This window comes from Phodopus roborovskii, unplaced genomic scaffold (assembly GCF_943737965.1).
Source record: "Phodopus roborovskii unplaced genomic scaffold, PHOROB, whole genome shotgun sequence".
NCBI lineage: Eukaryota > Metazoa > Chordata > Mammalia > Rodentia > Cricetidae > Phodopus > Phodopus roborovskii.
This window is the reverse complement of record NW_026126541.1, coordinates 19,855,264-19,881,676: the sequence shown is the minus strand read 5'-3', so window position 1 is coordinate 19,881,676 and position 26,413 is coordinate 19,855,264. Positions and strand designations below refer to the sequence as shown.

At 45.8% G+C, this 26,413-nt stretch overlaps 1 protein-coding gene across 1 annotated transcript in view; it reads right to left on the bottom strand.

Annotated features, from left to right (window-relative positions):
* Pdlim1 (PDZ and LIM domain 1) overlaps positions 1-26,187 on the bottom strand; it is a 41,090-nt gene extending 14,903 nt beyond the window's left edge. Inside the window, exons 1-4 of the mRNA XM_051199694.1 lie at positions 26,020-26,187; positions 8,369-8,520; positions 6,343-6,427; positions 1,742-1,929 (exon numbers count right to left, since the gene is read on the bottom strand). Of these exons, the coding sequence (XP_051055651.1) occupies positions 1,742-1,929; positions 6,343-6,427; positions 8,369-8,520; positions 26,020-26,115 (521 nt within the window). The 5' untranslated portion in view covers positions 26,116-26,187. The remainder of the gene's footprint in view (positions 1-1,741; positions 1,930-6,342; positions 6,428-8,368; positions 8,521-26,019) is intronic.
* Positions 26,188-26,413: the final 226 nt, after the last annotated feature.

The following is a 26,413-nucleotide window of genomic DNA, read 5'->3' as shown; positions in this document are numbered from 1 at the left end:
CACTGCCATTATGCCAGTGATCATCAGCACCTCCTGAAACCAAAACCTCACCAACCTCACCAACCTCACCAGGTCTGTCCTGTCCTGTCCCGTCCTGTCCTGTCCTGGAGTATCAGGAACAGAGACTTGCACACAGTAGATGCCCAACAGCCTTAGTATCTTTCTGTCTGTCTTTATTGCCTCCCTCCCTCCTTTCCTCTCTCTTCCATCCCTCCTTCTGGTTCCCTGAACACAACAGGGTTCCTGGAAGAGCTCTCCAAACAGTTAAGAAGCCTGGGACTATAACCCTCCTAACTTGCATTTGGAACAGTTAGTTTACAACTAAAGAATCTGAACAGATTATAAAGATGAAGAGGGAAAAAAACACTGAATGCCAAAATGGGCTTTTGGAGTGAACACAAAATCTGAGTTAGTAAAGATCCTAAGAGGTCAGACAACTTTGAAATGCACTACGCTTTCCAACAAAACTTGAATGTCACCAACATTTAAAAACTGACAATTTCATGTTTAAAATAAAAAAATTCCAACTTGTGTTTCAGTGAGAGTAAGCAGCACAGGTAAGAATCCTAGGCCTGCATGCACTTCTGGCTGGAACCGAGAACCTTCGTATCTGTGGGCAGGGCATGAGCCTGGGATGTCACAAGTGCAATTCACTTATGTTTGCTCTGGTAGCCCACCCTGAGCTCCTCACCCTGCCTGCCCACCCTCAGGTGTATGAGTTGGCAACTCCTAATCTACCCCTACCCTCCTAACTTGACACCCTCACACCCACTTCCCTTGCCATGGGCAGCTGAAGTGTCTAAATCTGCCCCCTAGAACAGACAGTAGGCCCCTCCTCTGGAAGATGCAGGAGACACAATACAGAGATAAACACAGGTCCTGCTGACAGATCTGTGATCAAGGAAGGTACCTGCCTGGTTCCACACACAGTCCCATCGCTTCCCTTCCCAGGTCAGAACCCAATCCTATGGGTGAGCTCTTGCAGCCTCAAAGATGTCCCTCTATCATTTCCAGTCTATTCAGGTGAGATCTGACCCTGCTTCACCACTGCCCATACTGGGGCACCTCCCCCTGCTCAGATCAGGCGGGAAATGTGGACACAAACTAGACCATCGCGAGGAGCAGTCCTCTCAAGGATTCTACAATGCGAACCCTCTCAGGACACAGCGGTCCTGTGAAAGCCCACGTCCAGCAGCTGAGGGTGAGTGACAGCAGCATTCGGGACAGGAGAGATTCCCAATCATTACAAGATCTATGTGTGTGGGCGCCAGGTCTGGGCATTTTATATTGTGTTTTCTTTTATTCCTCTCTCCCAGGGTGTGGGCAAACGTGTGTGGGCAGTGTGGATGCACAGGTGCTCACTGGAGGGTGACATCAGGAATGTTCTTCCATTGTTCCTCATTTTGTTCATGGAATCCAGAGCTCACTCTTGTGACCAGTCTGGCTAGCTTGCTTGCTGCAGATCTCTGGTCTGCAGCCCTGAAGTGCTGGCAGTGACAGACAGGCCACCAAGCCCACCTAGCATTTGCGTATGCTCTAGGAACCCAACTCTGACCCTCATGCTTGAACGGCAGGCCCGGCATCCTTTACAGCAACCCTTATCCTCACTTTTACTACCAATCTACAAAGAGGGAGGAGTCGAATGCAAAATGTTCCCTCCCAGGATGAGTGCTAGAATAAACTAGTGGAAAAGCACTCTCCCAGGACTAGCGTGGGGGTGGGGGGTGGGGGGTCTACTTACTGTCTGCTTTTTGCCTCCTCCCCACAGCCTGAGGTCTTCGACTCCACAGCACTGTTGAAGTTGGAGATGTTTTCGGGAGAGTAGAGGCCAGTGGGGTTGTTGTACTGGTTTGTGATGACCCGGGGGGCAGGTGACGCAGTAAATGGCATGGCACTTCGGTTGTGGGCACTTCCTATGTGCAGGACCTCCTGAAGGCAGGGAGCAGAGGAGAAATCAAGGAGGTGTCCACCCTGCCCCTCATCGTGTGCAGTGCAGGCTAGAAGCCAGGGAGAACTTCCAGCTAAGCGCCAGCGGCCCTGGTTCACATCTAACCTCAGCTGTGGGTAGAGGGGCTCAGACAAACCCAAGGAGACAGCCAGCAGTGACCTGAAAGCATCCACAGATGCACGGCTGCACATCCCACACACTCACAATCAGCCCCGTCTTTGCTTCTTTCCCAAGGCCCAGCAGATCTGATCTCTGGAGACCTCTGGAAGGATAATACTTCATGCCTTGGGCTACCAGAACTCAGGTGAGAGCTGAAGAAGCATCCTTTCAGGGCACATTCCAGAGGCATTAGGAAGAAGAGGAGAGGTGGCTTAGGTCATCACAAATGCCAAAAGGTGTAGACAAACTCCCCAGGTTAGATCATAACGGAAAGCGGGTATTAGGACCATGGGAGGAGCAGCTGCTGACTACATAGTCTCAGTTGTTGCACAGAAGGTAGGGGGAAGTGGGCAGAGGGCCTATTGTTCCCTGTGGGAACATGAAGTGGAAGGTTCTGGAAGCTGGGTCCAAGGCAGAGTCTGTGGAGGGAGGACTTTTGAGTTTCTGTGACTGCATCCCCTTCTCTCCTTAACGTGCGAACAACTCCAGAAATCTGGTGAACAATTACAACACAAGCTCTTAAGGCATCTGTACAAACACACCAAAGCACCTTTTTATTTCTGGTGGGGGCAGTTGTGGGGCAGGGGTGGGGAGGATCCAGTTCAAGCCAGGGTTTCTCTGTGCTGCCCTGGCTGTTCTAGAACTCGATCTGCAGACCAGGTTGGCCTCAATCTCAGAGATTCGCCTGCCTTTGCCTTATTCCTGTGTGCTGGGATTAAAGGCGTTCACCACCATCACCCAGCTACACTATTTAAATAGCATTGCTTTAAAGCATAATCACAGACTAAGTGACTCAGTTAGCAAGGTTCTCTCTGATCCAATGCTCAGAATCAATCCAGATTCCAGTGCCATAAACTCTTTGGAACTTATTAAACTCAACATGTTTTCTAAGTTCCCAAGAAATTCTTCCTAACCCTGCCTTCTTTCTTAGACACCCAAATAACCGAAAAGAATTCTCCAGGCCCTCTATTACTCTTTTTTCCTCCTTTTAAAAAAGAAACTTCAGTGTTTAATTGGAAAACATTATGAATGAAAAACTAGCAGCTTAATTCATTATAAAACTGACTTAAATTAAAAGGCAGCACAGACATTTTTATGATATAAATTTCTTTTTTTCATTATTCCAGTAAATTTTCTCTTCAAGTCAGAATCAGTGAGGTTTAATTGACTTTGTCCATATCTGCACAAATAATCAAAAGAGGCTTGTATGTTTTTTGTTTTCTATTTTGTTTTGAGACAGGGTCTCTCTATGCAGCCCTGGCTGTCCTGGAACTCACTATGTAGACCAGGATGGCTTCAAACTCAGAGATCTACCTGTTTCTACCACGAAACCTGACTACAAATAATCACAAAAGAGGATATTAAAGAAAAATAGTAGCCATAATGAAGGAATGGCTAAGTAGTTTTATGTGCACTGACTCAAAGGAATCCTGAAACCATTGGCTGTGAAGGCAGCAGCTGGTTTACAGAAGAGGCCTGGGGCTCTCACCCCATCACTAGGGCAGCATGGGCAGCATGACAGCATCCAGCATGCATCCTTCTGTCTCCACAGCAATTCTGGGAGCAGCACAGGATGCTTATTCTTTAGTCTTGGCTCATTTTCCCTGACACTTTGTGTTTGGCTGTAGGCAAGTTATGCCTCTCTGAGCCCATTTCTCTAGGCTTCTTCAGAAGGACATGGTGTGACATGTCAGTGCACTAAGCACAATGCAGGCAGGTTCTCAATGGGGCGTCTTCTCTCCCCATGGAAACAAAAATAGTCCCTGTCAGAACAGAAGTCCATAGAAGAGTCAGGTCGTAAATCCTTATGTATTTATATACTACCCACATTTACAAATTTACAAAAAGTGTGAGAGGACAACTCAGGAGAGTCAGTTCTCACCTTCCATCATGTGGGTCCCAGGGGTCAAACTCAGGTCCTCAGGCAGGCCTGGCAGCAGGAGCCACCTCCCCAACCTCCCCACCTCACCCCCCCCCCCTGTTTGCTTTTATGAGAGTGGTGGAGCTTTTTCTCTGGGGCGGCTTTTTCATTTTTAATCCTTGATTCTTGCTTTATAAAGCATCTGTCAAGAATGCGTCTGGTTTGTACATAAAAGAAACATCTCTCCCCCCCATGTGGAATCCAGTCTTTCCAGAAGACAGGCGGATTTAGGGCTTGCCTTGTGGAAAGCATGATGTAATTGTTTGGGCTTTGTATTTATCAGTCTCCAAGGAAACTCAATAATGAGGAAATACAAACTAGGTATGTAACTATGTTGACCTCAGATAAGCTGGGGTGTTGGTTAGCTTTATGTGAACTAACAGATCTTTATAATATCCATGAACTCTGTTCTATTTGTAGTCTGGTTAAGAAGGCTAAGAAAAGGAAGATCTGGGAAAGTGGGAAGATTTTTGTCCGAACAGAGACAAAATTTCACTCAAGCTGACCTTTAGAGTAGTTTGAATAAAAATGATTTTAGTCTGAAAATGATCTTTAAAACATATATAACATATATAACCAAGTATAACCAAGATATGAATCATTACCTCAAGTGGAAAGTGAGCATTTTGGACCAAGTTAAACCAAAATTATTCCTCATGTTATATAACATATGAAAACTTAACACATCAAAATTTAACACGTACAGTAAATTTAATAAGTGGCTAGACTACTGGGAAACTGAAATTAACTGGCATGATTTAAATTTGTTTATATAACTACCAGTTTGCAAAATAACATTTTATGAATTTCCTTTTACAGAATAATATGTTCATGTCAGTTTCAACATGGCAAATGCAAAACAATCCTTAAAAGGACTCAGCATTTTAAGTATGATTGCCATTGTATTAGTAGAAAACACTGTAACTACATTTCTGGAATTTTAATGGAACCCCTTTAAGAAATAAAAATTTATCATTAACCATTCAATTTATACAAACCAAGGCACCATGGGAATTCAATTTCATACAACTTCTATACTATATATTAGATAGCTGAGTACGCATTAACTTTTGATTGCTAGTCTTATATAAAAACTATAGTCTCAAACTTAGAAAAGAAAAATTCAATTTCAGATCTTCAAGTGGGGTTAACTATATAATAATCATAACCCTGGTTTGAAAATTGAAAATATCAGTTTACTTATTTACTTTTTTACATGTGGTGTACGTGTGTGTGTGTGTGTGTGTGTGTGTGTGTGTGTGTGTGTGTAGGCACACTCAAGCCTGTGAGTGTGTGTGGAGGCTGGAGGTTGATGTGTGGTGTCTCTCTTCACCTCCTCTCCCCATTTTAGACACAGGGTCTTTTAATGAACCTGAACTTTAGCCCCCTGGCTGACCTGGTGGACCAGCCTCCATTGATGGCGTTGCCCAGATGGCCAGCTTTGATACACAGGTGCTGGAAATTCAAACTCAGGTCCTTGTGCTTGTGTGAAAGCACTTAAGCCATAAGCCACTTCCTTAGGGCCCTCACTGATTTATCCAATAGAGAACATACTTTGTTATGAGCAATGTGGGTAATTTTACCAAAATGTTCTAAATATTTTTCTATTTATTTCAAAACACACCCACACAGTGTAGACACCTTAGGAGACACAACTAAAGGAGAAATGAAAATACCTATAAGCAGCCATCTACTCTGGAAAATTTCTTTATAAATATGGCGTCTCAGGACAACCAACTGTTCCAGAAAATTCTGTTTGACCAACGAACAATGCAGTGACTCCTTGCTATATTTTTGTCAAGATTAACTGCAACTTCATTTTAACTAATTTTAATGTCTGTCTTGGAGTTTCACTGTAACAAGCAAAGAAGAACAGATTTCTACCTCAGGATTCACAGGGAAAGAAGGTTGACTATTAAATCCTCCTGTGTTTCTTTTACTGTGCTTCAGTCCTAAACACATCGTCACTGCTGGATGATTCTTTCATGTCTAAATTCTGTAAGAGCTGAGTTAGCTCTCCAATTCACTAGAGTCCTGCTTGCAGGATGGCTTCTGGCCTTTTCTTCCACTGCCTGCCTTCCTACTCCACGCTTCCAGCCCAGGCCATGTCTCTGCCCTGGGGTTTTCCAGGCCTTTCCTCTGGCAGTTCCCTTACGGGAAGAGCTGAACTTGGGCCAGACCCCAGCAAAGCCAGTGCAAGGCTCTCCCTGCCACTTGATCCCCAGATCTCCTGCGCAGGAAAAACAAGAGATTGGAGGAACAATGCCCAAGCAGGAAAGCAGCTGGCAGAAGAGGGGCAAAGATAAGCACTTACTTGGGGTTCCGAAGCTAAATTCATCTTGTATGGGTGACGTTTCCCCTCCTCGCTCACCAGAGGAGACCAAATTTTCTGCTCAGACCTGCAACAAATGAGCAAAGCTGGTGTTTCCTATTTTGTTTCACTTCGTTCTGATTTGCAGTGCTGGTGATCAAACTCAGCATCTCATACATGCCAAGCAAGGGCTCTACCACTGAGCAACATCGCCAGACTAAAGCCGCTTGCTGTCTCATTCATGTAAAATAAAGAACCAAGTTCAACCTCTGTATCTGCTGCAGGTTCTGCTTAGATTCAGCTAGCTGCGGACAGACAACTCTGTACCTATGCAGAACATGTACAGATTTCCCCCCCCCCATCGTTATCCTCTAAATAATATGGTACAGCAATCATGTGTGTAGCATTCACTCTGTATCGGATATTATAGGTGATCCAGAGGTGATGGAAAGAATGTAGGGCAATGCACACAGAGCATGTGCAATACATACTGCTCTGTAAAGAAGAGACTTGGGTAACCACATTTTGATATCCATGACAGTTCTGGGGATTGACCCCCACAGATGCCAAGAAAGAACTGAACATGCTGAAAGCAAATTGTAAAACATCCCCTGTTATCCTCTGAACTTGTACCCTGCCATCGGACCTACCCTCTATTTGTCAGTTAGATGGTATCCATTTTGGACAGTTCCTACAACAGTTATAAGGGACCCTGAGCTGCCTGCCTTCTGATCTAACCTCAGCCTCCCTCATTACAGTGTGGGGAACCATAGCCACCAGGCTCCTGAGTGGCTAGATCTGCCTCATGCTGCCACCTCCGCTCAGGATGGAATAGACCAACTGTATCGTGGCTCAGTGTTCCTAGCCTGGACCATATCACCAACATAGTTATGAATCGAGGATCTCTTTTTTCGGTCTGGCAAGGGATTCTCTTCCTGCCAATCACACAGCGATGGTCTTAGTCCAGTTTCAGTTTTCATTAGCACAGGGTCTTTTCTCTCTTCAAGGTAGAGAACTTATACTTTACTTTGTATTTGTCACAGTAACCAGTGACAGACAATTATCAGACACACCTGTACAATTTGTTGGCAAGCAAATGAGGAAAAATAAAAAACAAACCTACTAATAAATGCATGAATGAGCTGAACATGAGTTTGAGGGAGACGACCAGGGCTGAGAGAGAACAAGAGACAAGAACATTCATTTCCTAATGAAATGATTCGCCTCCCACAGAGTAAGGAGAGCTCTAAAAGAAACAAAATATCTGGGCATTTCTCCTCCAATCTTGGTCTGTCTACCAATCCAATAGTACATGTAGGAGAAGAAAAGGTCACCAAGTGTACTTCACAGATGAGAACCCGAGAAAGAGCTGTAAAAGCTAAGGTCAGTGAGCCATTCAATAAAGCAGGTTCACACAGCAAAAAGAACCTGAACTTGATCCAGCAGGAACTAGGAAGCCACTCGGAGCTGAACCAATCAGTCCTGACATCTTGGCTTGGTATAGCCACTTCCAAGACCAGGTGAAAAAGAATGGAAATTCTACCCTAATTACAGCTTCCAAGGGGTTTTCCTCTCCTGCCTGCTCAGGGCCTGTGCTCCTTTCTTGTAGTGCACCTGAAGTTACACTTGGCACTTTGTCTAACAGGCTGGGTCCTTCCCTGCTGCTGGGATAACCCAGGGTCCAACACTATCCCAAGTTGGTACTCAGAGGTCGCCAGGAAGGCATTTTCATTTCATTATACCTTAGCAGTGTTTAGCTCGTTTTACCTCGACAGGATTTTCATTAGCTGTGTTAGAGCAAGTGAAGTGTGGTTACTTAGGAGAAAGAGGCCTAGATGATAAGAAGTCCTGTGAAAATCAGAGACGAAACTAGCAACCTCAAAGTCCGAAGCCACGGGCCTTCCCAAGTGCTCCCATCATGCATAGCACAGAGCTGGGGAAGCACCCAGGCCTCTGGGACGGGGGAGGCAGACGCTGCCCACACCAGCTTCCAGTCCACCAGGAATGAAGTAACCCTCCACAGCCTCACCTGGATACGGTGAGTGTCATGTTGTCTGTGCAGCCCTTGATTTTGTTCTGAGCTTCCAAGTGTGTCATACTGCTGGTGTCTTCCCCATCGATGGCTGTGATTAAATCTCCAATACACAAATTAGCTATGGCAGCCTTGCTTCCGGGAGTGACCTGGCAACAGAGGGGGAAGCGCACCAGTTAGTATTCGTCCCCAGGAAAACCATCAGTCCGGGCAAGTATTCACTAATAAAGATCAAAGCATGAAGAAAGGTGGCACTCATCTAGGACCCCTGCTCTGGGGAAGCTCAAGCAGGAGAAACCCTGAGGCTAGCCTGAGCTATGTGGCAAGTTTGAAGACAGCCTGGGATATATAACAAGACTCTGCAAGAAAGAAAAAGAAAGAGCAGGGACAGGAGTGGTCAAACTGTGCTAAAATCCTAGTTTAACTGGCAGCGATACTTCATGTGTATGAAATCTGTCACCATTTACTGAGTCCATTCCTGGGTGTGACCTCGTGGCCTCCTTAAAAACAACCCTATGAGAGAGGAGAGTGAACACCAGAAACTGAGGTTCAATGACCTCCCCAGGGTCACCCAACGAGTACATTACTAGCCACCCAGCTAGCCCACTGCGGACTCCAACCTTGAGCCCCACGCAATCCCCTGACCTCAAAATAAGTCGCCTGCACACTGTTGCTTGTTTGTTTTGTTATGGTGGCTGTGGTGGTTTTTATTGATTCTTCGTGGATTTCACATCATGTATCCCAATCCCACTTATCTCCCTGTCCCCTGGCATCGGTCCTTTGCAATCTCCCCCCAAAACAAAACAAAATTTAAAAGAAAAACCAAACAAACCCCAGACAAACAGACAGAAGAAGAGAAGACGAGGAAGACAGAGAAGATGAAGAGGGAGGAGAAGAAAGGAGGAAGAAGCAAGCTGTAGTGTGGCCGGGTGACTCACACAGCCTACCCTTTAGTCCATACATCTTGTAAGTGTGCATTGCTATGAGTCACTGGTCTGGGTTGAGGCCTCTGGCTTCTGCTACACTATTGATAATGGGATCTCACCGGGACTCCCGTTGGATATCCTGTTGCCCTGTGTCATGGAGATCTTTCAGTTTTGGATCTGTAGGTTTGTCCCCTTCCACATCTCCGTTCCAAAAGTTCGTAGATACGGTGGATGCTGGAGTGGGCTAACTCGCAGCCCTGGTTCTGAGCCTTAGTGGCAGCTGAGCTAGTCAGCCTGCCAGCTTTCGCTCATCCTCACTACCCGGGCAAGCTCTCCAGCACTGCTTTAGCTAGCTCACCCAATGCAGCCTGCAGCAAGGGGTGGGCCCCATTCTCCTGATCTCAGGTCCTCAGATCTGGCTCACCTGTGCCCACACCACCGGGGCCAGCTCTACTGTTCTGCCCAGGCAAGGTGCAGGGCCCGCTCTCCTGACTGTTGTTGGGGCATATGATGGGGGGGTGGGATGGGGGATGGGATGGGGGTCAGCTCTCCTGCTCTTAGGCCCTCAGGACTAGCTCCTTTGTGTCCCTGCTAACAGGGTCAGCTCTGGTGTGCTGCCCAGACAGGGTGCAGGGCCCGTTCTCCTGCACCAACACACCTTTTAAACTCATACAGTTAGAGAACACTGTGTGTAGTAACTTCTATTTCTGTAAAAGCTTAGCATGTGGTATAAGTTATAAAGACAGGCAAAACTGGAATTGCTCACAGCTACACACTTCAGTAACATACTAGCTTCTTTACCATGAGCTTCAGCTATTTTTACAAGAAAAAAAGCAAGCAATAAAGATCATTTTAAATATGGTAGTATGGGTTTGCACCAGGAAGTTGGCCATGGTTAAGAGTCCTTCCCTATAGGTGGCTGGTTTTCTAAAAGCTGACACTTTCAGTAGTTCCAAATGTGTAGACCACGGATGCCTGGGGTGGCCAATTAGTCACTGTCACAGGTCCTTAAGTCCAGCTGCCTACTGGGGATTCCCTGTGGACAGAGAAAATGTGTCTCCACACAGACCTCCAGTGGTTTCCCAAGTAAACACAGAGGCTGGCTTGATGAACGGCACTCATTTGGAAGCAGCACTGTCCTCAGAGTAACTGCAATTGGCTATTTTCTCAATCAGGATATAGCAAAATTTACTGTCATCACCCCAGGGCCAGTCCATGACTGCATATTAGAAGGCCTTCCTGGGTGGGAACCCGGGGGCAGAATGGCACCTCACTTTTCCATAGCCATGTTCCCAAATAGCCCTCACCAAACAGAAAATGCTAGCCCTTGTAGGGCTGCTGGTGTGGGGGCCCTGCCACGGCCCACCCCTCACCGGCACCCAAAGGTGAGGAGTTGAGTTAGCCCTTGAGGTTCCTTCTGGCGTCAACATGTTCTGGCTTCACCAAACAAAACTCTCCTGGAATGTGAAGACAGAATGGAACCAGAACAGAGATCCTGACCTCCTAAACTTCCGCTTCCCCCCCCCCCTCATCATGGGTTTACAGAGCTCTCACTCTTACCACACAGGAGCTGGGCTCCAGGCATCCACTAAGTGAGATGTCTGACACAGGCCTTCCTCCCGTCAGCAATAGGAAACGCATTCTGAGTCACTCAGTGTGGCAGTAAAAACACAGGCTGACCTGGTATTATACCATATACATTCCACTTCTTCTAAAAGACAATGCTCTTTTGTTTTTGTTTGTCTGATGTTTTTGGAGAATGGCTTATGTACTCCAGGCTGGCCTCAAACTCTCTACATACCACTGGCTCACTTTTTAGCGGTCCTACTAAGTTCCCCTTTATTTGGCTCTAGACTGGCAAATTCTAGCTCCAAGCAGACTGGCTGGAAACCAGGAGAAGAATGCCAACCAAATCCACTTATTTGTGATCAAATGTAACAGTATAAAAAGGGCAAGGCAGTTCCCTTTAGGATAAACTGGAACCCTCTAGTAGGGCTCTCCCCTCAGGCTACCTCCCTAAGTTCTAGCTTCCTCCTCCTACGTATTCTTAACGCTGCCTGATTGACTTTTCTCACCTTTAAGTCTCTACTTAAATGACCCTTCTGGGTCTTAGCTGATCTCCAATCTATGGCACCTATCACATGGCAGTAGGTGCTCAAAATAAGTAATCAATGAGTCATTCAAATCAAAATACCCACTGTGATTAAAGATGTCATCAAGAGCTGGGGAGATTATCCACTGGGTATTTGAACTCAGGTCCCCCAATCCCGTGTAAAAGGTATCACCCCAAAGCTCAGATGGTGGGGAGAGACAGGAGGATTGCTGAGGCTTTCGGGTAGTCAGCTATTTAAAAGCTGGTGAGCTGCAGGTTAAGAAACCCTGTCTGTCGGGGCACAGGGAACTACGAGGAAGAGAACGTGGAAAGATGCTAAGAGCCAGAGGGCATGGTGATACCAAGGAGACAGTGTCTTCCAGACACAACAGAGCTGATCCACAGGGCCTGCACAGATCCAAACCAGACAGTCCAACTGTTCTAACCAAGATGCTATCTCCAATTAATTAACAGCTGCTGACAAAGAAAAAAAAATCAGGTTCTTCAAGGGAGTCTCTGGGTAAATAAACCACACTTAGGGGCAGATCCCATGTCCAGCAGTACTCGCCAACTCAAAATGAACTCAAAGGCATTTTCTGACATTTTTTTTTCTTGTCTCATATTGCCTTGTTTGGGTGTTTATTTTTTAACCTTATTGGTCTATAGCATATTATGGTTTCCAATTTTGAGTTTTTATGGTGTTTGTGTGTGTGAGCGCACGCACACACACACATTTGTGTACGCACATGCACCCATGCATTTCTCCTGTTCTTTCTTAGTTTCTTTTTTTGTTTGTTTGTTTTCTTTTATTTTCCTTGTCTATCTTTTTTATTTGTCTGTTTTCTTGAGAGAGAAAGAAGATATAGAGTAGGGTGGGTGAAGAGTTAGGGAGAGTCTGGGAGGAGAGGAGAGAGGATGGAGAGTCTGGAGAGAGCTGGACGCCAGCCGCCTCCCCGGTAAGAGAAGGCCATGTGAAAATACATAGATCAGCAGAAATGGGTTAATACTTAAGACAAAGCTAGCCAATAAGAAACTAGTACCTGGCCAACAGTATAATATCAAATACAGAGTCTCTGTGTATTATTTGGAGCTGTTGCGGCGGCGGCAGGACAATACCAGGCGGCGGGCGGAAAAACCCGTACTCGTTACAGGAAACCATGAGTAGAATATATTGCATAAAAATAATTTTATTTTAAATTTCAAAAAGAAAGAGAGAGACCCCCTGTCTAGAAGGGATAAGGTGAAGAGTAACAGAGCAGGGCACTGGCTACCTCTGTAACCACATGGACTCACACATATTTTACTATTTGAAATGCATACGTCAAAATAGCCAACATTTTTTAGAATCACGCAACAATTTCACTTTAAAATGCCTATGCTGGACTTAAAATAGAAGTTTCTTTTTATGTCTTATGTTCATTTGCTAAGATGTCTGGAATTTCCAGCATTTGGTTCAAACTGTTTTGTGGGAGTGGCATTTCTGTAGAGATCATCCCAACAGGCCCTAGACAAGCTAAAACCAGTCCTAGGAGCCCCATACCTGAGTGATTTGGACCTAGCCAGCCTATCCTTCAGTCTGATTTCCTTTCCTTTCTTTCCTTCTTTCTTTCCTTGTTCTTCTTCTTCTTTTTCTTTTTTTTTTTTTTCTTTTTTTCTTTTTTTTTTTCTTTTTTTTTGTGAGCCAAAGGGAAGTTTTGAAAATTATAAGAAAAGATCATTACCTCGAACTCTGATGGAATAATGTTCTTTTATGAACCATCTCTTTTTTCAAAAGGTTGGGACCAGGGACACAACCCGAAAGGCAGAGTGCTGGCCTAGCGTGTACAAAACCCTAGGAGACTGATTCCCAATACCACATAAATTGGACTTGATATCACTTTTGAGGTGAAGGCAAGATGGGAAATTCAAAGTGATCCTTGGCTCCCCGGTGTGTTTCAGACCAACTTAGGCTTCATGAAACACTGTGCTCCTGCCCCCACCCCAAAAAGGATGGGAGGGTGATAGATCAAATGAATCACAGAATTTACCTTTACAGTGCCTATTCAAACAACATATTGAAAATAAAAAATAAGGGGCTCACATAGATTAGACGAGCAGGCATGCATTAGACAACATTTTAGAAACAGGACCAGAGAGAAGGCACAGTGGTCCAAGTTCTCACAGCCAATGGCTGATGCCTGGTTTTAACACAGAAACCCTCATAAATTCTACCCCTTTTTTGCTTCAGTGCAATACCATGGCAGAGACTGCAAGCCCACTGTCAGAGCTGAAAAGAAACTCAGGATTTTAAGAGCTGCATCTGCCAGCTGGGGTACCACAAAACCCTACTGGCCAGGTGCCTCCCAGACATGAGACAACAGCTCCCCTGCTCTGTGCTGAGCTGGGGCCAGAGCCCCACCCACCCATTATCAAACATGCCAGTTATAAGACAAACTGAAAAGCGTTGTAGGTGAGAAGCCTGGATCTGGCTGCTGGAGAGTTCCTGTCCTGAAGGGAGGACTCTTTACTTACTCGGCCACAATGAACCTCAATTCTGACAGTGGCCATCATTAATGAGTGTATTATATGCCAAGTGCAGTCAGTGGTTAGTAAGGGTTGGCTTATGATTCTCTCATGATGCTATCAGGCAGGCAATGTAGTTTGCATCATTGAAGATGAGGAAATGGAGGAACAAGGGTTAAGCCGCTTGCTCAAGGTGACTCAGCTGCTGAGTAGCAAGCCAGGGCAGGCTGCAGGGTTCGATACACCAGTGTCTAGCCTAATTTCTTAGCAGCCATCAAATTCCATCAGAACCAGCTCATGATGGAGTCAGCTTCAATTTCTAAAGAAAAGGGAAAGAAATTACTTCCCTCCAGACCCATTAGTTAAGTGGACATCCCCCAAATTCCCTCAGTCAGATCTTTGCCCCAGAGATCATACAACTAGAACATACAACTGTTGCTATAAACTAGTGTGGCGCTAAGTTCACTTTAGTGCAAAACAGAACTGTGGTACAGCTCTCCCTAGTTCTTCAATGAGGCACATTCACAGAGCCAGTGGTAAGTGCTAACCCCTCCTTTGTGATGCTGCAACATTGGCGTGCTTCATCCTCCCCCATGCTCTTTCCTCACTCACATCCCGCGAATATTCCGAAAGATGCAGCTGCTTGTTGGTGAAGATGTGACATGTAGAGGCAGGGGGGGGGGCGGGACTTGATATCCTGCCCTTGGGATTCAGTGCCTCTGTGTGAAAAGGGCCAAGCCTGCCACCAAGGAGCTCACAGGCCCTGGAGAGGCAAGCAGATGATAAATTCTGTGCTCTGAGCTACAATGCAATCCAAAGGCTAATTAATGATGGGGGCTGGAGAGATGGCTCAGTGGTTAAGAGTGCTTACAGAACAACCATGAAGATGGGAGTTGGGGTACCAGTACCACTGTGACAAGGTTGATATGGTCTTGCTGTGAACCTGCAACCCCAGCACAGAGATGAGCATGGAGGCAGAAAGGTTGCTGGTGTTTGCTAGCTGTCAACCTAGGGTTGGGAGGGATAAGCTCCAGGTTCGGGGAGAGCCCTGCCTACAGTGGGCTGGGCCCTCGCCTGTCGATCACTAAAGCCCTACAGGCTTGCCAGAAGCCCAATCTCATGGAAGATTTTCTTAATTGAAGTTCTCCTCAGATAACTTTGGCTTGTGTCAAGTTGACATAAAATTTGCCATTATACTTTTTTGAGGGGGGGGTCCCTGGTTTTTCGAGACAGGATTTCTCTGTATAGTCCTAGCTGTCCTGGAACTCACTTTTGTAGACCAGGCTGGCCTTGAACTCACAGAGATCCACCTGCCTCTACTTCCTAAGTGCTGGGATTAAAGGCGTGCGGTGCACCACCACTGGCCACACTTTCTAATGACATTTCAAACTGGACCCACTCCAGGGGTCATTCAGCCAAAGCCCAGCCATTCGTTTAGCGTGGTGGTTCCTAACCTGTAGGTAGAAACCTGTTCTGGGTCATCGGTCACATATTTACGATACAATTCATAACAGTAGCAAAATTACAGTTATGAGTAGCAACTAAATAATTTTATGGCTGGAGAGGTCACCACAACATGAGGAACTGTATTAAAGGGTCACAGCTTTGGGAAGGTGGAGAACCACTGTCTTAGTGGATCTTTAGAAGGTCCTACCCTAAAACCCAAAGTCTACCAGCAGCTGAACTCGTCCCTTTAACTTTCTGCACTTGAAATTGAAAGCTGAGCCCAACAAGTGAATCTGGTTCCCACTCAAGACTGCTTTGTCTTAGTTTTCATTTAAATCACATAGTGGTGAATTTCACACAGACCAGATTCTAAGCTTGTGAAAAATCTGGCAATTTCGGGCTTAGATTTCCAGATGACAACAGTCAGCACCAACTGTGGCAACTCTAAATGAGAAACAAACCACCCACTTAGCCACAAGCCCCATCATGCTCTAACTGCCCCAGCACAGAAAAACCCAGCGTCAGCACTATTTGTCTTCACTCCTCCCGTGATTCATCTTACTACGGCACCCTCTGGTCAGCCTCTAGTTGCTTCCTGGGTCTCACATATAAATGAGTTTGGGACTGAAGGCTCAGTTCGAGGCCATGCAAAGCACAATTACACGTCAAAGCCCTTTCTGTTAAACTGAGGTGGAACTTCACTGTGGTGAAACTCTGGTTTCAATGCCCAACACAGAAGAAAAGATGTCCTAGCTAGGATTACCAGACACCTCTGTTTGGCCAGGTCAGTAACCTGTGTCCTCTTAACCATGGGAAGCACCCCATTTTGTTCTTGTGTTCCCTCAGCTTGGAGTGATGGTGCACATCTCAATCCCAACACTCATGACACCAGATTAAAGTTGGAGTCCATCCGGGGTTCCATCATGAATTCAAGGCCAGCCCAGGATACCAAGGAAGAAAAAAGTAAGAGCTCCATGCTGGACGATAAATTAATTGCTGTCCTACGGTAGACATGAGCTCGTCCATCAAGTGTTTGTCAGTTGTGTTATGTGCTCTGAGGCACTGATTTTTCCCCCTCTCCCCTTTGAAGGAGGAAAAAAAAAGCTCTCTACTCAAATAATGCTCTAACCTTCCCTTTGGCTGGGGCTACAGGTCAATTTCCTCAGTGTTACAGAACACCACTCACCTTGCCCCCTTGGAGCTAGCTACTAAACCTGGGGCCAGAAACCGACCCAGCTCACCACTAACTCAGATCTATATTTGCAAGGATGTGACGCTGACTTCCAGTCCCTGAGCTACCAGATACCCTGAAAGGAGGGGGTAAAATACACAGAGCCCCACTCTATCTCCCATCAACACAAAATGATCCAGAAATATTCATGCATTCATTCATATTACTTTATTTTGTCCTGGGGGCCAAACTCAGGGCCTCTGGCATGTTAAGCATACATTCTACCACTCAGGCCCCACCCTCAGCCCCCAATCGATGCTTTTAACGTCTCCTGGCAAAGCCTAATTGCTGATCGCTGGGTTTGGAAACTTAAAGAGGGATGTCAACTATTTCATCTCCCAATACTTTCTCCCTGAATGAAGTTAAATTACTACACAAACAAACACTTAAACCTTTAAAAGCCCACCTCCTCAAGAAACAACCCGAAGTTACACTCCTGCACACAGGAGTCCCTCTGAAGACACTTCAGTTAGGATATATTTCTCTCTCTTTCTTTATCTCTAAAACAGTAGCTGAGAAGGAAAAGGGGGAGGGAAGGAAGGAAGGAGGGAGAAAGAGGGAGGGACAAAGGAGGCTAGGCAGGAGAAAGGGAGGGGGAGGGCTGGAAGGAAAGGAAAGAAAACAGATCTCTATCAATGTTGGTCAACCTCCGAGAAGGAACTAAGGTCGGGTATTATAAAAGGCGTCAGCCCAGATGTCTAACACACTCACCATGGTTCGCATTTTGCCCTGGCCAGAAAACTCACAGCTAAAGTCAGTGTGCAATTACAGAAACCAACTGATTTACCATTCCTGGAACACTGCTGTTTCCGCTTCTATGTTCCAAATATTTCATTAAATCTTAAGTATGTTCTTGTGTTTTAAATATCGCAAATGTGTGTTTTGGGTGTTGTCACTTGCCTTAAGTCCGTGCAGAACAAAGTGAGAAAGGAAGCATAAATAATGATGCATCTCCAGACGAACAAAACATGAAATTCAAGTTGCATTGCAATGGCGTGTAGACCTTCAAGCACAGTCTCTTGACCTAACAGCCATGTCAGGGTTTTTTAAGTACAAAGACAGAGGCAGCCTGCCTGCCACATTTCAATGCTGAATGTGAATTCCTCCCTCAGGCTCTCTTGGCTTGCAGTTTGTGGGTCCAGGCTGCTACCCAGACCCTGAAGCCACATCAAAGCCGCAAACGCTGCAAGAGGATACATAGGTTGGCCTGAAACAATACGACTTCAGAATGTTCTTGGTTAGTCTATAACCACTTTCTCTGGGAAATGAGGTAATTAAGTAGGCTGGGTGCTTGTAGATGAGCCATGCCCTAACCCAACTTCCCTTCATGCACAGTGTAAAATGAAGTCGTCGGTCCACAGAAGTGAAAGTTCAGAAAGACTCACTGCTTTCTTGGTCTGAGCAATCGCCATTCGGAAGACAGGGAAAGTAAAAGGAGCCAACTTTAAAGAGAATGCCCTAATTTCTCAGTAAGAGACGTCAATTCTCAAGCATCCAAAAGCCTATAATGACTGCATGTTTTCAAACAGCCCTAACCACTGCCACCCACAACCAAAACCTGACATTCACTTTTGCAGACTATTTTCTGACTGTTCCTTTACTGATCAAAGGAAGTTGACAACAGGATCGATCCCATTACATTGTTGGAAAGGTGTTCTTAAAGGGTTCAAAACAGTATCAGGGCTGGAGAGGTGGCCCGTGGATTAAGAGTGGATACTGCTCTTATACAGGTCCAGAATATGTTTCCCAGCACCCACGTTAGACAGTTCACAACTGCTTCTAACTCCAGCTACACGGGGATCCGACACCCGCTTCTAGACTCTGTGGATACCTGCCCTTATACCCTCACCATACACACTTATGGACACGTAATTAAAAATGAAATAAGTCTTTGGGGTTGAAGAGATGGCTCAGTGGTTAGCAGCACTGGGTACTCTTCCTAGGACCAGGGTTCAACTCCCGGGACCCACAAGGCAGTCCACAACCATCCGTAACTCCATTTCCAAAGATCCATAGGCACCAGACACACGGTGCACAGATACACATGCAGGCAAAATACCATACACATAAAATAATAATTTTTGAAAGGAAAGGAAAAACATTTTAATTCAAAAAAAAAAAACTAGCTACCATTAAAACTTCTTTAATTTTATATTGCACCCTGATGCCTGCTATGGGTTATCCAGCATGCTTAGTGCCTTTCATGCACCGCCCACCTTCACAATGACCTTTGGAAGTAAGTGCTATTATTCCTACTTCTCAAACAGCTGCTGAGTTTTCAAGAGCTGACCTGCCTGCCTCCACCACCCCCAGACATTCAAGTAAGAACTAGGTAAGACAGGGGTTTGAACCTACATCCAGAAGAAGACAAAAAAAAAAAAAAAAAAAAATGCTATTTCCCCAGGATACAGAGCTGTCTTTATTCTTCATCTGTTTTAACACAATTATGACAGAAAACACAGAACAATGAAGTCTACATGATCCACCATGATACAGAATTAACTCTGAAAATGTAACTTACATGAAAAACAGGTTGCAAAGTTTTATAACCAGACATTGACAGAGTTGCCTCTGAGAAGTACAGCAGTTAGAAAGGCTTCCCCCCACCCTTGGACCTTTGCCTTCCCACACTTTGACATTCCACTTTGAGGGGTTTGGGATTATGTCCTTGCTTTTCTTCAGACAGGATCTCACCCTTACACCTCAGGCTGGATAGACAGCAATCTTGCCTCGGCCTCCTGAGCCTCCATGCATGCCTGGCTTCTTAGTCATTTATGACAACCACATGTAAAGTTATTGAGTATCACGTACACACAGACAAGAACACAAACTGTCACCATAATGTCTAGTGAATTTCCCCCCCCCAAAAAAAAATGTACCGATGGATGCTGCACGCCATAAAGAGACTGAGCATAAATTTTCACACCTCATTTGTCACTCACAATTCTTTTGGCAAAGATTAGCCCCAATTTTGACATCTAAGATTAGCCCCAATTCTGACATCTAAGACTCTAAGATAACTTTGTACCTTCACCTGCTGAGCCATCTTGCCAGCCTTGCTGTGGAGTTTTATGCCATGGGATTCAACCAGCATTTGCCTACACATCATCATTATTGGTAGTAACCATCTGAATTATTTGAATGTAGGACTACTGGGGCAGGAAGGAGGCTGGGTGGTTAAGAGCACTTGCTGCTCTTGCAGAGGACCCAAGCTCAATTCAACACCCTTTTCTGAACTCAGTGGGTACCAGGCATGGACATGTTGCGCATACATACATGCAGACAAAACCCTCACACATGTAATACAAAATAAAATAAGTAAATCTGAAATTATCTTTTAATTCCAGGCTATTGGAAAATTGCCACAAGGAAGTTCTCAAGCATGATTCTTGATGTTTAAATGGAGTCACATTAATTAGTCAGCTAGAATTGTAAGGTTAGAGTAGGTACTTTAGCTTTAGAAGTATGAGCACTTCTAGAATACTTTTAACAATGCAAATCATCTCTGCATCGTGTGATTTAGTCATCTGTATCTTACATAGTCATATCTATGTCCTTACTAGCTGAGTATACATGGCTAATTGATTTGATATGTATCGCATCCATAAAAACGACAGCACTTTCAGAAGCTGGCCTCTTTCAAGGTCAGTACACTGTTTTCAGTGCACATGGTCATACCAAGGAAGGAAAGCAGTGTACACACAGATCCTGTGACTAATGATTGTCCGTTTCTTCCACCAAGGAGCTAAAAACAGTATAACAGTCATAAAGGTGCGAGAGCCATACAGACATTACTAACGCTTTTGTCTCAGGTTTTTGTAAGATGTCTTAGTCACTGTTATATTACTGTGAGGAGACACCATGATCAAGGCGACTCTTATCAGAGAAAGCATTTTATTGGGAGCTTGCTTACAGCTTCAGAGGTCTAGTCCTGCATGATGGCACTCACAGCTGGAGCAGTACTGAGAGCTATATTCTAATCCGCAAAGCAGAGCTAGAGAGACAGAGACAGAGACAAACAGAGACACTGGGCACCTGCAAAGCTTTTGAAACTTCCAAGTCCACCCAACAAGATCACACCTCTAATCCTTATTAAATAATGCCGCTCCCTGGTGACTAAGCATTGAAACACATGTGCCTTCAGGGGCCCATTCTCATTCACACCGCCACACAGATAAACTGCATTCTGAACTAGGATCAACTGACAGGGTTGCATCTGGTCGGGGTCATTTGCCATAAACTGTCCCAGATCCCCTGCAAGCACCCAAGCAAGCCTTTCTCTAACTTAACTCCTCTGCTCTTCCATTCTTGGTATCCACAAGGGTTTAGGACCCCAGCACTAATAAAACCTTTCCCAGGTGAGGCTGGTTTCAGGCCTTTCCAAAGGGTCAAGCTCTTTCCCGGGACACTCTGAGCTAAGGCTTACTGGCAACAAACAACACAGGCATCCCAGCCAGTCCTCACAGACGCAAACGGCTCTTAGATAAGAAGCCCAAGAAGGTCCTACTCTTCACATTGATACACTGGGTTTTCCTGGAGTTCTGCACTGAGTAACACTGTTGGAAATACGATATTCATTGTCATGGCTGGCAGCCTGCTGAACACTCTAGCCCTGTATTCACTTTGGTCATGGGTTGTAGATGGTATGGAAGAGAGTACGTGATTAGCAAATCATAACATATTTGATTTTAAGAGTACAGGCCTTGGAACTAGCTGGCCCAGTCACTCACTGCCATATGGCATAGGCAAGCAATATTCCCATACTTCAGTGTCCTCTGTAAAATGAGAATCTTCAATGTACCTACTCACAAGATTTCATTAAATACTTCCAGCAATGTCTTTCATATAAAAAGGTCCATTACATATGTGTGATAACTGCAAGTAGATGAAACAAATATTTCTCATATGAATCTTTTCTGTGTATACAACAGGTATGCTTTTATGATTAGCAAGGCAAGTCCATCTGAAAATATTCCTGAATTTATAGTACATTTTCTCAGTCAACTTACAGTTGAAGGCACAAGTAATACTATGAGAGATGCTAGGATTTGTTATTCAAAGGGTACAAATACAACTTCTTTGCTTGTTAGTCATAGGTTTTTTTAAACTTATATCTCCCCACCCACTCGATGTGGGTGCTGGTGTCCCAGGAGGGTCAGAAGAGTGTGTTCCCCTGGAGCTGGAGTTACAGGCAGTTGTGAAAAACGTGGCATGGGTGCTAGAACTGAACGCTGGTCCTCCCAAAGAGCCACAAGCACTATTAACCACTGGGCCACAGGGTCGCCTACTGAGCTGCGTAGGACAAGAGCTCTGCTTGAATCCTGACACTGAACACAGGACCAAGTCCCATCTTTTCAGCCTCTCCACATTCAGTTCCCACCCACCCACCCATTAGAAATAACCCATGCTTTAATTTTATAACATAGGCACTTTTGTTCACTCGCAAGCAATCACTCTGTTACAAGGAAGTTAAGAAGCGGTTGAGCCAATTTTTTTAACATGTAAATGAAAACAAATTACCTTACCTGCAGGCACTTGGACTTCCCTATCTATACAAAGTAAGATACCAGCTTTGTTGCCCTCCACAGAACATCAGCTAGTCATGGCCTGGAGGAAAGTAGGCAGCTTGGGAGTCAGCCTTGACCAGACCCCATCACAGCAACCACTGGGCTTCCCAGACCTGATGAGCCCAGGAGAGCACCACCCACAATGCAATATCTGAAAGCTATTGTCCCTGCTTCATTCTTCATCAAAATCAACCAGTGTGGAGCTGGAGAGTTGGCTCAGTAACTAAGAGCATTCATTGCTTTGCAGAGGACCTGGGCTGGATTCTCAGCACCCACATGGCAGCTCATAACCACCTGTAACTCCAGTTCTAACACCCTCGTCTGCCCTTCAAAGTGCAAGGCACAGCATAGTTCAGATACATACATGTAGGCAAAACATCAATACAATAAAATCACAAAATAAATATTAAGATTAAAAAAGCAACCAGAACCTACTTTTAAAAAGAAAATTAACCTCCATGGTCAGTATCCTAAAGGCCTGGGAAGGGAGGCTCAAGCTTCCACCTCAGCTCATTCTCTTGGATTCATCTTCTCCCTTTCTCCCCAGGCCAGCCTTGATCAGCACAAGCAGCTAACTCTTCCCAGGTGATTTACTGCACACGGTGCATGCATGCATGCAACTGGGTCCTTTAATGCACACAGGGCAGTTTTAGACCTGTCTTCATCTTTATAACCTAACTGCCCTGCTTTTCCAACCATTATGACATGATGTAAAACTCTACTTGAAATAACCCTCTTGAAAATCAGAAAGACCTCTGGCTACAGAGTAACCATTAGTAAGCACCTCCTGGGGTCCTTGGGCAAAGGGCACAAGCACTTACTATAAAACCACAGGCTCTTAGCAAAGGGTTCCCCAGGACTCAAGGGGCAAATAAGTGGCAACTCCAACTAAGAGCATCCCCTTATCACTGGCCCTGCCGCTTCCTGCCTTTTTCAGTTGTCAGCACAGCCCAGCAACAAGTAATTTCAGAATGGGCGTGGACTTCTCTGACTGTTTCCCTTGAAAGCTAATAGAGGAAATACGAAATTACATAGAGAAGGCAACAGAGAGAGAGAGAGAGAGAGAGAGAGAGAGAGAGAGAGAGAGAGAGAGAGAGGGAGAGAGAGAAGAGCTACCCTATTAGAACAAGAGCCAACACTAAAACATTTCAGAGAGCAGTTAAATACTATATGGCTTCAGCAGCTGGGACTCAAAGGCGAGCCTTAAATGAAATGCTAGAGAGAAAAAAACTAGTTTATATCCATTAATTATTAGAAATTTGGGCTGTGATATTTAAGTTTCTCACAGAAACAGAAGAAAGCACAAAGGAGTAATAAAAGTTGCACATACACTCACGCACGTACACACACACATACTGCATACAAAATGCTCTATATAAGTGTGTTTAAAAACAGGCAAAATTCAGCATCTAGTATTTAAGACACCTAGTCAGTAAAACTGTGAAGAAAAGCACGGGGTAATTACTGGATGTCAGGACAAGGTTACATCACCAAGCTGCTATGTACCACCAACATTGTATATCCCAATCAGGGTGTGGCTGTACAGGTGTTCATTTTATGGTCAGGGAAAACACATCCAGAAAAAAAGAGTATCTCCAGCACACATACTAAGGGGTTCTACTGAGCTTCATCACTTTAACGAAAGACTGGGGCCAATACCAGAATAATTCATGCAAGAGAAAGCAAACATGGTTATTTGGATAAGAGGTACTCCTCTCCCTGCCTAATTTTATGGTTTGCTTTGGTGTGGAGACTGAAAGTCTACTTACACAAAAAAAACATACTAGCCAACCTATATCGACCCAGGATAATAAATGTGGCACACACCGGCCAGAAAGTGGGCAGAGCTCTTTACCAATGCTCACTCCGCACCATTATTCACTGTTTACAGAGCACTCCACATTCTTCAGCAGGTAGCCAAGGGCTGCTGTTACCCCACTGCATGACATCTGGGATCAGTCGCCTGTACTATATGCCGTATATCCCAGCACTCAGAGGATCAGAAGTTCAAAGTCATCCTTGGCTACATACAGAGTTCAAAACCACCCTGAGATACAGCATGAGAGTCTATCTCAAAATTAATGCATGCTGGTCCAAAGCAATAGATTCAGTGTGCTTTCCAATCCATGCCATCTTCATTTCTATGTTGTGCCCAATGATACAATGTATCGTTGTGCTATATCCCCAGTGGTGTTAGAAACAACCAAAATGACAAGCCAAGACTACCCTTCCAACAGACTGCCAATATATCCCCCCTTGCTTAAAAAGAAAGTTTCTTTGGCCGGGCATTGGTGGTAAATGCCGTTAATCCCAGCACTTGGGAGGCAGAGGCAGGTGAATCTCTGTGAGTTCGAAGCCAGCCTCATCTACTGAAATAGGTTCAGGACAAGCTCCAAAGCAATACAGAGAAACCCTATCTCGAAAAACCGAAAGGAAAAAATAAAAAAAAACAAAAACAAAAAAAACTTTCTTGGAAATGGAGATGCCTGACAGGTTAATTATAGACACAAAGAGCGGGGACTATGAGGTAACCAAGTCTAAATGTGCAGAGGCAGTGCCCTCCACGGGTCAGCATTTGCATTCTGTCTGCAAAGATCCACTAGGCACCGTCAAGGGCAGTCCTGGGCCAGGCTTAGTCTAACAGGTCCAGAGTGGCTAAGGCACGGCTCCCATGCTTGAGAAGTTTGACTGGGGGCTGAGAAAACATCTCACATCTCCAATAACAAAGAAATCTCTGGAAGACAAGATGGTCAAGTGGAAAATTAGGCTGTCTGCTCATTTGGAGTAGGATAGTCAAAGAGCCCGTTGCTGAGCCAGGCCCACCTGTAAGAAAGCCTGAGCTGCATGGCAGCTGGCAGAAAAGCCAAGAGGCAGAGTGCTTCTGCAACTCCCATCCAACTCCTTCAGCTGCTAGAAGCATGGCCTTAAGTCAAGAGGACACATCAGGAATGTTTGCTTAAACACACACACACACACACACACACACACACACACACACACACACACACACACACACACACACCTTCTATCTGAAGAGGTTAAAACAAGTTGACTATCACTGGGAACCAGTCCTTGTTTGGCCCAGATCACATGTCCAAAGTGTAGACCTTCAAATATTGAGCCCAGTCTCACAGAATGGGAGGCTACATTTCATTTATGGATCACAGGTATAGCAGTCTGTGATGGGCCACCGGCCCTCCCAGAGATGAGGTCATTAAGAGGTTCTCAATCATCGCCACGATGCACTCTTCTGGAACTACTCTTCCAGAAGGAAATGGGCTTATCACAGATAATCTGGAGGGCAGAAAGGTGATCTAACCACCTGAGGCAGAGCGAAACTACAAAGTTTTATCTGGGGTTATTTTCCAACTGCAGTGTTTCCTGTGAAAGGCATTATAGAACTGAGAGCCAGCTATGGGGTCAAACCTTTAAGAGGGTAAAGTAGTCTTTTCAGTTCTTAGCTAAAAGAATCCCACTCGCCTTCCAGGGAACTCCTCTGTACTCCCATTCACCTTCCAGGACTTTCTGCTGCTTCCAATCAGATTTCCCCAACTCTTCCACCGTGAAGAACAGGACGTGCTAACTCCCAGCGCGCGGGGTCTGCGGAGCTCCAAGTCTCCACGCCCGGGCACAAAGAGCGTCTGCGTGCCGCGCCGCGCCACGCTTCCGGGGCGCAGGAAGAAAACTGTCGTTGGCCTTGGCGCGGCAAGCGAGGAGCCCGCTTGCCCGGGAGCGAGGTGGCGGAGGAGTGGCGATGGCACAGAGCGCTCAGTGCACTGCGTACCTTGAGGTGCCTTGCCGTGATCGCTGCGGGCTCCAACCTCCCCGACTCCCCTCCCCTACAGAGGCGCCCGGTTCCCACGCAAGACCCAGGACACTCTTACCCGGGAAATGGCGAGAGGTTGCTCGAAGTCCTTACCGCCTACGAGGCGGAAACCCCAGGGTCCGGGGCCATGAAGGACAATTTGCTGGGTGGTCATCGCTAGGCACAATCAGAGGCGACAGACGAGCAAAGCACGGAACAGCACGGAGCGCAGAGCTCCCAGAGCAGCTGTCTGAGAAAGAGCGCGCGGCGCGGGTTGGGAGCTCCTAGGGCGGGCGGGGACGCGAGCGAGGGCGGGGACAGATCCGCCCCGACCGTGTCGCTGCAGCCCCGCCCGGCCTGCGCCTCCACTCCCCGGCATCCACAGTACCTCGCCAGACTCAGGTCGCCGGGCCCGGCTCTGCGGCTCCGCCCAGCAGCCCCGCAACTCCTCCCGTATCTCCTCTGCTGTACAC